Here is a 12,732-nt window from a genome sequence, read left to right as displayed (position 1 = left end):
TGGAGCCTTAGAAACAGATCACTAGGTCAGAGGATGAGAATATCCAAAGCTTCAGAAAGCTTTGTAAAACTATTCTCACAGCAGCATAGGGATTTCTAGCTCGCTGCACTTTGACTTGCATACTCTTAACATTTTATCTTCATTCTTGATGGAGAGTATGTGTGCAGCATCACAAACTTTTCTTTGCAGATTTTAATACATCACTAAAGAAAAATTTGAATTCAATAATTGCATATCAAAAAATGAATTAAAACAAAAATGAGGTACAATTTTTTTGTCCATTAAGATGTCAACTTTTGGGGCCTGCAGGTAGCATGGTGGTTAAGGTGTTGGATTCCCACATGCATAATCACAGTTCAAGTCCCAGAACTGGTGGCTTGAAAATGACACTGGGCGCATGTGCGTGTGTGCCCAAAAATCCCAAGAGGAGAATGGAAGAAAAGGGATTGCAATGTGGCCATTCCTCCTGGGGGATGATTTCTTACTTTCCCTTTCTCTATCTCTCTTTCTATGGTAAAAACCTAAAAAACAAAACCAAAAACAAACAAACAAACAAAACCCAGCTCTCTCTTGTGTGTACTCATGAGAGGGAGAGGAGACAGAAAGATAGAAGAAGAAAGAGATGTGTCCTCCATGACATCTGGATATGCTGCAATACTCCCCCTCCAGTCTTCCAGCACTTCAGTTCATTGGATCTTGGGCACTCACATGTGTATCTGATATGCTTCAGGCCAACTGGATGAGAGATTTACACTAAGGTGGCCATGTGGGATCCAGCTTCTTTTGAGCAGTGGATTACCACAGAGCTGGGCCCTTGAGTACAATGGACAACCATTTTATTTTAGTTTTAATTTTTTTTTACATATAATTATTGACTTACATCTTTTTCTTTTAGTGAATTTTTATTTTAATATGTAAAGAAAAGGTTAATTAAGTAATTAAACTAAAAACCTTATTGAGTTTTGGGACCAGCAGATGGCATACTGGTTATATTGCTGAACTCCCATGTAGTCAGCTGTGGTTTGAGTTCCAGACCCACTGGTTTAAAAATCACGCTGGGCACATGTGCATGCGTACCCAAGATCCCAAGAGGAGAATGGAGGAGAAGCAATTACAGCATGGCCATCCACCCTGGGGGTGATTTCTTGCTTTCTGTCTCTTTCTGATTCTCTGTACCCTATAGCAAAAATCTCTCTCTCTCAAAAACAAAACAAAACCAAACAAAATCAAAAACAAACAAAAAACCTTATTGAGTTTAAATAACTAAAAAGAGTTAGAGCTTTTAAAACTAGTCATATATTTAATAATTTAAAGCTAAGCAACTTATTTATTTATTTTTTTAAGAGAGATTATTTGTTATACAGTTCATGTGCTCACTAGAGAGACAGAAGCGAAAAGTAACACCCCCGCTCCAGCAGGGATGACCATGCTGCAATCCCTTTTCTTCCATTCTCCTCTCAGGATCTTGGGCATGCACGCACATTCACCCAGCCTGAGTTTTAAGCCACCGGATCTGGGACTCGAATCATGGAGACTACATGGGAGTCCAGCAACATAACCATTATGCACCTGCTGGTCCCATTAATCAGCATTTTGAAAACCATGTTGAATTTACTCTTTAAAATGAACAATTTTGGAATTTAAAATCATTTCTATTTGTGTCCATTCCTTTTCCAAACTTACTAGGCTATTTTTATGTTGTGCATCATGACTTATTATTGGATAAATACACAGGGAGAATAGACTTTTCCTAAAGATCAGCAGCCTGAAGGATAAAATTGCATTTTCTGATCCTTTTTCAGCTGAGAAGACACAGTGAGGGTCAACTCTAACCACCCTGTGCCTTCTATCAAGTTCTCATTTGTTGGCAGATTGTGTAGAGGAATTTTTCAAGTCTTCTTAATCATTTTACTAGCACAGTTTTGTTGAGTACACTAGGCACATGTGGGTTATGATTATATATGATAAACATTGAGTACTGATTGTATAAATGCTTTTTCTTAGGAGAATGGGAAATCCACTAGGGAGAGATTTTTAGTGGCAAGTTTAATGATGGCATTCTTCCTCTCAGATGTCAACTGGCCTGACTGAGGATAGGTAGCTGCTTTTTTGCCCCTTACATTTCTGACTTCTCAGCTTACTGCAAGCTAGTCATGTTTTCTTTAGCGTATTTACTGTGAATATAGTTTCCCTCCCTTTTTTTCCCCTCCTCATTTATATGGTGAAAAACACTTGGAGTTTGAAGCATAGTATAGTTGAACAAATATATGTTGCATATGTTTAAATGGTTAAACAGAATATCTATTATTATTATTGCTTATATATTATTGCTTCCAGTCTAGGAAGTTGGAATCCTAGATGTCTGTCTGTCTCTTTCTTTCCCCCTTCCTTCCTTCCTTCCTTCCTTCCTTCCTTCCTTCCTTCCTTCCTTCCTTCCTCCCCTCTATCTCTCTCTCTCTTTCTCCCTTTGTCTTTCTTTCTTTTGCCATAGAGCATATGTGCTTACCAGGAAGAGAAAGAGACGGAGAGAGGGAATGTGAGAAATCACCCCTCAATTCCCAGGAGAGATAACCTCGCCACAATTTCTTCTCCTCCATTCTCCTCTCGAGATTTTGGGCACACAGGCACATGCACCCTGCATGGTTTTTAAGTCACCAGGTCCAGGTCTTCATCTGTAGTTGGCCATGTGAGAGTACAATGCCTTAATCAATACCCCATCTGCTAGCCCACCTAGATGTGTTTCTAAAGGATTTGTTTCTTGGTTGATGAAAATCCTCTGTTAATCAGTGTTTTCTAGTACTTGCCCTTCAGGTGAGGTTTTACAAATTGACATTCACCTCAAAATTTGCTGGCACAGATATTTTATTCACCTCAAGATTGGTTAGCAAAAATAGTTTAAGTAAAAATAGTTGCTCATGTATTTGTCATCTGCTACTCTGTCATCTAACAAAATCTGCTGGTTTGGGAAATGAAGTTGTACACTATGGCATTTTACAATTTGCTTAGTAATTAAATCTCGACCTTTGGAAGAACAGTGATATTGTTTTCAGTTGTGTAGAGCAGATATCTGCTATCTGAGAGAGGAGCATAGTGCAGACCTAATCATAAGTAGAAGAAGGAGGATTTTATTATTTTTCTTAAGAGTGCTACATCATGATATGTTACACTAATTGGAAATGGGACATAGAGCCCCAGCACAGACTCACCATGGGAAGGGGGGGTTATCTAAGGAGTTTTGAAGGACCAGCTTTCAGTTTAGTAAAGTACAGTGAGTACTAATCAGTTTCCCTTACCATCAGCTTTATCTTCTAAAGCTTTTCAGAAGAACATGGATAATTTTCTGAAGAAAACCTATTTTTTGAATTATTTATTTAGTTATATTTATTATTATTGCTATTATTATTTTTAATTTGCTATAGGATATGCGCACTCACCAAGGAGAGACAGAGAGAGAGGGAAAGTGAGAAAGCAAGCTTCCAGATCTCAAACTGCAATCAGCCATGTAGGAGTCCGGTGCCTTAACCATTGTGTTGGCCTCATCTTTTTTTTTTTTTTTTTTTTTTTTTAAGGTTTTCTTCTAAGACCTAAAGCATGTGTATACTTGCCAGAGAGAGACAGTGAGAGACAAAATGAGAACTCACTCCCTGGGGGGATGGTCACACCTCCATCCCTTCTATTCCATTCTCCTGGGATTTTTGGGCATGCAAGCACATGCACCTGGTGTGATTCTCAAGCCACTGGGTTCGGGATTCTTACCGTGGTTGGTCATGTGGGAGTCCAGTGTGTTAACCACTATGCCACCTGTGGACTCCAAGAATCTTTCTCATCGCAGAAACTAAGAAAGCAAAAGGAAACTTAGGAAACTAAGAAGCAAACCAAGAATTAGGTTTCAGTAGGAGAAAAAAAAAATACAGAAGCCATTCCTTGTGAGTATATTTTAAGTCATTTAGAAGGATTAAGTACCATGTATGAGTGTTTAAGAAATAAACAGATAATCTCCATCCTTTCCCCATGTTTTTACCTGCCTGGATGTACATAAATATACTAGGACACTATTATACTTTTTATGAATATACAGACAGGTTGAGGGCAGAAGAAAAGCTAAAAGAGACCAGAGGGATTTCTGAGATATGTTAGCCTCCCTACACTCCATTATATCGGCAACAAACTCTCCACCTCAGACTAGATATCCTCATGGAACAGGACTATACTCTTCTTCCATTAGAGATCTGGCTCAAAAATGATCTTTGCACTAAAATGCAATGAAAGACTCCTTGGAAGGATTACGGAACTCCTGGTCATTCACACGTGGTAGGCTACTTTAGTGACATTTTCCTCTTCGCTGCAGTGAGGGCTTTTCATGTGGGACAGAGATGGGAAGGAAACCAGCTATTTGGGAAGACAGGGAGTTAGAGGGTACTTTCATGGCTTAGATTTGTCCTGGCCAGTCCAAGAGCTATCAGCTATTAGTTACTATTGAGTGCTGAGATGTGTGTGGTTTGAGTTAAAATGTGCTTTCATTGAGAAATTTACAGTGGGTTTAAAAGCCTTAAAAAAAAAGTACCCCATTAATAGTTACATTAATTTACATGAATATCATTTATATTAATGTTGAAATGATCATAATTTGGCTACATTAAGTTAAATAATTAAAATTTTTACCTGTCTTCTTTCATGTTTCTTTGATGTGGGTCCTAGAAATGTCACAGTTATGTGCGTGGACTGTGTTTTGTCCCTGTCAGACATTCCTGGTTTAGACCATTCCTCTCCCTGTCCTGCGATTTCCCACTTCTCTTCTTTCTCTGTCGTTGGCTCCATCATTTATCTCCTCTTCTGCTTACATCTTTACTCTCTCCTCTCTATTCCCTCTTGTCTTTCAGGTTCCATTCATTCAGCAAGTATTTCCTGAGTTTCCCGTGTGTGTGTATGTGTGTGTTTGTGCACACGTGCACTTCTCTCTCCTGCTTTAACTCAATTTTTACCTGCGTCTTGTCAGCTCTGAGGTGCTGGGTGGGCTTACTCTTATGGAGCGTTGGTATCTTCTGTGTGTCAAGTTGCAGCTCATCAGTGGTAGCTGTTAAGATCTTTGTGCTTCTAGCAAGTGCTTGGTTTGTTTTGTAGGATTCCCATTATCTTCCCAGGGTTCTGTAGAGTCTCTCTCTCTCTCTGTGTGTGTGTATGTGTCCTTCCCTGCCATAACCTCTTCCTTGGTAGCTTCTCCATGTCCATGTTTCCAACAGAATGCTCTTCATCTATTTCTTCTTTTAATCCTTTAAGATTCACCTCAGATATAACCTCTGCCACCTTGTGCTTTCTGTCTCCTTCAGCTAACCTTTTGCTTCATACATATTTGATTTCCTCATCTGAAAACAGATAATAATGGTCCTTCGAATGTAATGAAACTTGGGTCTCACTTAAGATAATGAATGTGAAAGTTCTCTGAAAAATGTAAAACATCTTGTAAGTACTGTAAGTACTGTATTGCTACGGCTTCTGGATGCCTGACAATATATATTGTCTCTACAACTTTTTTTTTTTTTTAGGACAAATTGTGCATGTATATTAAGTGTCATTGATACCAGATTAAATTCTTCCATATATTAATTTCAAGTTCTTGGAAAGTTAGGGCTATGTTACAATCATGCTTCTTACATTTTTGCAGAGCTCAATTAAACTAGCAAATTTACACACTTCCAGCTCATTTTACTTTTCCACTGAAAATGAATACGTTATATATTCAGTTTTTGTTGCATGCCTTTTCTTGGTAGAATGAAGGTTTCACAAGGGTAAGGACTTTATGTTCTGCTCTGCTGTGTCCTTCATGCCTTTCACATGGGAGATCGATAAGGAAACTTTCTCACTACTGGTGAGAAAGTCAAGTGTCAACTTTTGTTTTCTTTCTTGTTTCAACTTCTAACTCTGGCTTGTGGGCTAGAGAATGGCTGTTGTCAGGGTTATGGGGCATGAAAGGTGAATTTCTCAGTGCCTACAAGGCTCTTCTGCAGGCTATGATGTGAATAATTGAGGATGCTGATAATCTACTCCCCATTAAATGGCAGAGGGGTCATGGGACTATTAAATTGATATAATTAGAGTAGAATGTAGTCACATAATGTCAATAGATAAATTTGACTGAGCACTTATTATACAACAGGATTTCAAAAAGTTCATGAAAAAAATGGAATTAACATATGAATTTATTTTGGTGCAAAGATTACTAAATTCTATGCATAATATTTTTGTAATATGCATCTCCATTAACTTTTTGAAGACTCCTTATATAACAAACACTATTTTTCTTTCCTTCTTCTTCTTTTTTTTGTTTTGTCTTTTTCCTTTTATTGCCATAGGTCATGTATGCTTACCAGAGAAAGACAGAGAGAGAGGGGAAGTGAGAAATCAGCCCCCAGCAGGGATGACCGTGCCACAGTTCCTTCTCTGTTCTCTTGTCAGGACTTTGGTCATGCACACATATACACTTGACATGATTTGCAAGCCGGTGGGTCTGGGGCTCAAAGCACAATCAGCCATGTTGGAGTTCAGTGCGTTAACTACCATGCCACCTGCTAGCCTCACCAGACACTATTGTAAATGCTTTATTTGTACTATTTCATCTAGTTCTTCCCAAATCTTATGGGGCAGGAATTATTATTTATTTCTTGAGAGGCAGGAAAATGGAGGCACAGAGAATTAAAATAAATTTTCTAAGATCAGAGAATATAATAAATTAATAGTAGAGAAATAAATGAAATACAGAAATTGGTCTTTGGAGCTTATCCTCTTACTCATTGCTAACCTATCTCTCTACATAAGTAGAGGTTATTTTTAAAACAACAGTTTGGGTGTACTTTTTAATTCTAGAGCAGAATACTTGTCAGTAGTTCTTTTACTGTGATTTTAAGCTATAAAGATTCTGGCCTATTTCTTTCTTTCAGGGAAGTAGTTTGGTTATGTACAGCCTGAACTTTCTGTTTGACTACAATGTGTTAGGGGTTAATTATATTTATAATTCTTACTAGAGCTAATGTGGTGCTTGACTCAGTGAGTTTATGAAGAAATAATGACCTGTTGAAATCCAATAGCTTGAATTTCATGAAACCCTCAGTTAGAATTTGATATGTGGGGTCAGCAGAGGGTATAGTGACTAACACACTCGACTCCCAGGTGACTGACTGCAGTTCGAGTCCTGGAGTCGGTGGCTTGAAAATCACTCCAGGCATGTGTTGTATTCATACCCAAAATCCTGAGAGGAGAATGGAGGAGAAGGGATTGTGGCATGGCCATCCCCCTGGGGGTGATTTCTTACTTTCCCTCTCCCTTTCTCTTTTTCTTGCAAGCACATGCACCCTATGGCCAAAAAAAAAGTTAAATTTTATTTTAGGCTCTATGTGTTGGAGATTTTCTGATTGTTTCAGGTTATATTATGATATTAGAGTTACCATAGACCACATAAGGAAAAGAAGTATTAAATTTATGAAGAGGAATATGGACTCAATACCATTAAACTGGATAAGCTGGCTTACCTGCTTGTTTTTATTTTTGTCTTTTTCATACTGTATATGTTGCTAACCATTCCAAGTTATTTTAATTCAAGAGATGTGACTAAGCATATAACATTGACTTATGGTAGAAATAACTTGAATAAATATATTTGCAAGTACTATAAACCTAGCAATGGAAGCGTGGCCTTTTCGCACAGTGTTCATAAAATAAATGTGTGATGGAATGGGAGAAATTAGGGAACAATATCTACCAATATCTCCTTTCCTATCCTCTCAGACTAAGTAGCCAGAGTCATTAGTTATAATGTAAATATTGCACCCACGGTTAGTTTTTTTTTTTTTTTTTTTTTTTTTTTTTTTTTTTTTTTAACAGAAGCTTATACTGACTTCCTAGGACCCAACAGGGTTTGCCTTTAAATTAAACAATATATTGAAGATGTCAGCATGAACTAATGGTGCAGATCAAATGTTAAATTCGTAGCATGTTAGTGGATTATGTAGTTCTAAAAGGGAGAGTAGGGAAGAGAACCAGCCTCATTCTAAGCAAAGTGAGTAGAAGCTGGGTATACTGAGAGCCAGTGGGCCGTAGGAGAGGCACTGGAACATGGAACCTCGCATGTGTGAGAAAGTACAGAGACCTTGGCAGGAGTCTGGCAGTATCTTAGCAGTAGACTACATACAGTAGGCCAACAGGGGGCTGTATTTAAGAGGCAGCAGTGAAGAAGACCCTGTTCCTTTAGATGGAGGCCAAATGGGAGCTGAAGGAAATCTCTCATCATGGTCCAGATTGTTGAAATAGTATAGACCAGTGAGAAAATCAGGATGGTCAGGGGAGGCTCAGAAAAGGGACAAAATATCAGCAGGTGGTGTAGAGGTTGAGGTCCTGGACTCTCACATGATTGACTGTGGTTCAAGTCCTAGACCTAAGAGCTTGAAACTCCCACTGGGCAGGTGTGCAGGCATGCTAAAAATCCTCGAAGGAGGGACCAGCAGTTAGTGTAATGGCTATGTCGCTGGACTCCCACGTAGTCGACTGTGGTTTGCGTCCTGGACCCAGTGGCTTAAAACTCATGATGGCGAATGTGCGTGTGTGCCCAAGATCCCGAGAGGAGAATGGAGGAGAAGGGATTGCTGTGTGGCCATCCCCCCTGGGGGGGGATTTCTCACTTTCTCTCTCTCTGTTTCTCTCTGTCTGTCTGGCAAGTGCACGCACCCTATAGCAAAAAAAAAAAAAAAAAAAAAAGAAAAGAAAAAAAATACCTCTACCCCCCCGAAAAAAAAATCCTCAGAGGAGAATGGAGGAGAAGGGATTGTGGCATGGCCATCCTTCCTGGGGGTGTGTGTGTCTGTGTGTGTGTGTGTGTTTCTTACTTTCTACCTCTCTCTCTCTTTTTGGAGAACGCATGTGCCCTATAGCAAAAATCTCTACTAAGAAAGAAAGAAAAAAGAAAAGAAAAGGAAAGGAAAGGAAAGGAAAGGAAAGGAAAGGAAAGGAAAGGAAAGGAAAGGAAAGGAAAGGAAAGGAAAGGAAAGGAAAGGAAAAAATAAAAAAGAAAAGGGGCCCAAGATAGAAGTCATCCCAAGGAAATATCTGGGAGAAAAATGTTCATGGTTCCTTTATCTGTTCATTTAACAAATATTTATTGATACCTGTTGTGTATGGACATTGTCATAGACATTGAGGATAAAGTAGTGAAAAACTCAAAATCCTTGCCTCTGTGAAGCTTACATTTTTGTTGGGGGTCATGGACATTAACCAAATAAATAAGTAGACTGTGGTACATCAGATTGTAAAAATTGCTCTAGAGAACAATGAATCTGGAAAGGAGAGGTGGGAATGCTAGGGTGCTGCAGCTGTAAATGTGACAGCCCCTGTATTTAAATGAGGAGGTGACATTTGAGCCACCTCTGAAGACACCTGAGGGAGTTAAATCCCTAGGCTGAGAAGATTGAGCAAGTGCACTTGTTCTCAGTGGTATATTTGAAAAGTAGCGTGTGTCTAAATTTTTACTCTTGCTGGAGATAAATACATGTGTGAGACAGAAAAGGAGAAGAGGCTGTTGGTATTGAAGGAGGGGTGTTTGGGAAAGGGGATAGAAGCGAAATCCTTTCGTTAATTGCCAAGAGGAAGCTGTGCCAAGTGAAATTGAGGGCCGCAGGTGTGTGCCAGCCTTTGTCATCATGTGACTTCAGTCTTTAGAAGTTGTTTCTGACATCATCAGCTCACAGTAGAATAATAGATTTTGTTTTGACAGCAGAAGATTATTGCATGGTCAGGCTTTAATAAATACTCCTCAAAGGCTTTGTGTCTGGGAAGCTTAAATCCAATTCTTTGCATTGTAGCACTAATGTTTTATGCTTGTCTGTCTTTTGCAGCTTTGTAAGAAGCCAACCTCAGAGAGTCAGACGGGATGGCTAGCTCCGCCCGGGAGCATCTGCTTTTCGTGCGGCGTCGAAATCCTCAGATGCGGTACACACTGAGCCCAGAGAACCTCCAGAGCCTTGCTGCCCAGAGCTCTATGCCAGAGAACATGACCCTGCAGCGGGCCAACAGTGACACAGACCTGGTGACTTCCGAGAGCCGCTCCAGCTTAACTGCCAGCATGTATGAGTACACACTGGGGCAAGCCCAGAACCTCATTATCTTCTGGGACATTAAAGAGGAAGTGGACCCCAGTGATTGGATTGGACTTTATCATATAGGTGAGTCAAATGAAAACGGACTGGCTTGTGATTCACAACATACATTTTTACTCTGGTAGTATACCATTCTGTATTTTCTTCTGGAAAAAAAAATTATACACTCAAATACGCACAGGAGTTTCTGGGAATTTTTTCTCTTCTTTGGAAGAAGAGTCTACAATACCATTTGCTTATATGAATTTTGTTCTAAATGCCAGAACCTGCAGATGTTACAGGTTTTTTTTTTTTTTTAAGAATGATTTTTGCTTTGCAGGGACGTGTTTGCCAGATATACAGAGAGACGAAAAGGAAGAAATCACCCCCAGGAAGGATGGCTGGGTTGCAATCCCTTCTCATCCATTCTCCTGTCAGGATTCTGGGCATGCGCACACATGTTTTAAGCCATTGTGTCTGGGACTCAAACCAAGGTTGGCCACATGGGAGCCCAGCACTCCACCACGCCACCTGCTGGCCCCAGTATTTTTAAAGGTTCACAGCCCTTCATAAATAGCCTCATTTTGGAAAGAGGTGTTTACTGACACTTACTAACCATGTGTAGATTTAGATAACTGATATTTAAAAAAATTCTTTATATTTTTAAAGGTTGAATTTCATTGATAACAACTTGCACTTTAAAGTATCATTTTATTTTGAAATTCTGTGAACATGTTCTAGATCAACTAGGTATAGAAATGAGCTATATTACTTAAAAATAGCTAATACAGGGACCAGCAGTTGGCATAATGGCTATGTCGCTGGACCCCCACGTGGTCGACTGCAGTTTGAGTCCCAGACCCGGTGGCTTAAACTCATGCCAGGCGCGTGTGCATGCGTGCCCAAGATCCCGAGAAGAGAATGGAGGAAAAGGAATTGTGGCGGGGGCACCCCCCTGCCGGGGGGTTTCTCTCTTTCTGTCTCTCTGTCTCTCTCTGTCTTTCTGGTTGGGTGCACACGCCCTATAGCAAAAACCTCTTAAAAAAACATAAACAAACAAACAAAAAACAAAACCTCATGCCGGGTGCGTGTGCATGTGTGTCCAAGATCCCAAAAGGAGAATGGAGGAGAAGGAATTGCAGCGTGGCCATCCTCCCTGTGGGGTGATTTCTTACTTTTTGTCTCTCTGTCTTTCTGGCAAGCACATGCACCCTATAGCAAAAACCTCTAAAAAAAAAAAAAAAAAAAAAAAAAGAAGCTAATATTTGGGGTCAGCAGATGGTGTGGTTGTTAAGGTACTGGAATCTCTTATGGCCATGTGCAGTTCAAGCCCTGGATCTGGCAGCTTGAATATCATGTCATGTGTGTGTGTGTGTGTGTGTGTGTGTGTGTGTGTGTGTGCCCAAAATCCTGAAAGGCGAATGCAGAGAAGGGATTGTAGCATAGCCATCTTATCTCCCTTGGTGGTGGTAGTGGTGGTGGTGGTGGGAGGAGCGTAGAAAGTGATTTCCCACTTGTCCTCTCTCTGTTTCTGTCTGCCTCTCTTTCTCCAGCAAGTGGCCTCTCCCTAAGGCAAAAACAAAAACAAAAAGCGAGTATTTATTTTAATAAGACTAATCCCAGCTCTGTTTAGCTAATTCGTATCTGTTATTCATAGCTGAGTGACTTATGAATAAAGCATCTCAGAGAGTAAAAATATGCTTTATTTAAAAGGAAAAACCATAACCTATCAAGTAAGCATTAAAAGAATCGAAATCTAAATGAATAATAAAATCTAACATTCTCTAAAGATGGAAAGTGTTCACTGAATGAAATTTCTCTCAAACTTTAATTTACTTTTCAAAATTTAATTTAATTTTTCAGATATTTTATTAGGAAGACACTTATTGCTGTTAATGTAAATTATAATCCAAGCATCCATTAAAAAAATAAAGTAGAGGATAAAAATACCTCTCTGTTTATGGCAAGTCTCTTAACCAGAGGTGATTTCACACTCTCGAGGACACTGGTCAATGTCTGCAAACATTTCGGGTGTCATGGTTGGGTGAGGGGATACAAGGTAGAAGATACTACTAAATACCTCTCAGCCCACAGGGCAGCCCTCCACCACCGTTATCTGGTCCCAAATGTCAGTCACTGCTGAGAAGCAAAGTAACATCCTTAGTCTGAAGCATAGTAACATTCTTGCTGAAATCTTGGTAAGGTGTCAAACACACCGAAACTTATGTTTCTCTAGAATAAATCATTTTATGTTGACTACAGGTTTTTAAAAATTGGTTTGTATTTACTTAGGTAACTCAATGATTCATCATGTTGGATAACATGAAATCTGAAATGATAAAAACTTTGATGAACCATCATCTTTCTTTTTTTCTCTCTTCAGTCAACAAAACAGGGATGTCTTCATAGTTAAACTTTTCCCTGGATTATTTAAATATATATTCAAAGTGAGGAAGATGTGATTTGAAAAATATATCTCTATTATTAGTATAGTATGTCCACAAAATAGTCCTACAGTTTGATGGGACTTTAGAAGTAACTCCTTTGATTTTCATGTAATTTTACCCTTTGGGGCTTCATAGAACTTCCCTCTTTGAACTTTCTCATTTTAGAT

At 39.3% G+C, this 12,732-nt stretch overlaps 1 protein-coding gene across 1 annotated transcript in view; it reads left to right on the top strand.

Moving 5' to 3' along the window:
- The first annotated feature begins 9,881 nt into the window (after positions 1–9,881).
- Positions 9,882–12,732, top strand: part of HECW2 (HECT, C2 and WW domain containing E3 ubiquitin protein ligase 2) — a 248,764-nt gene continuing 245,913 nt past the window's right edge. The window contains exon 1 of the mRNA XM_027767973.1: positions 9,882–10,205. Within this exon, the coding sequence (XP_027623774.1) occupies positions 9,914–10,205 (292 nt within the window). The 5' untranslated portion in view covers positions 9,882–9,913. The remainder of the gene's footprint in view (positions 10,206–12,732) is intronic.

The sequence above is a fragment of the Tupaia chinensis genome, unplaced genomic scaffold (assembly GCF_000334495.1).
Source record: "Tupaia chinensis unplaced genomic scaffold, TupChi_1.0 Scaffold145082_1, whole genome shotgun sequence".
NCBI lineage: Eukaryota > Metazoa > Chordata > Mammalia > Scandentia > Tupaiidae > Tupaia > Tupaia belangeri.
Note: the sequence above shows the minus strand (reverse complement) of the source record. Positions and strands in the feature narration are given on the sequence as shown.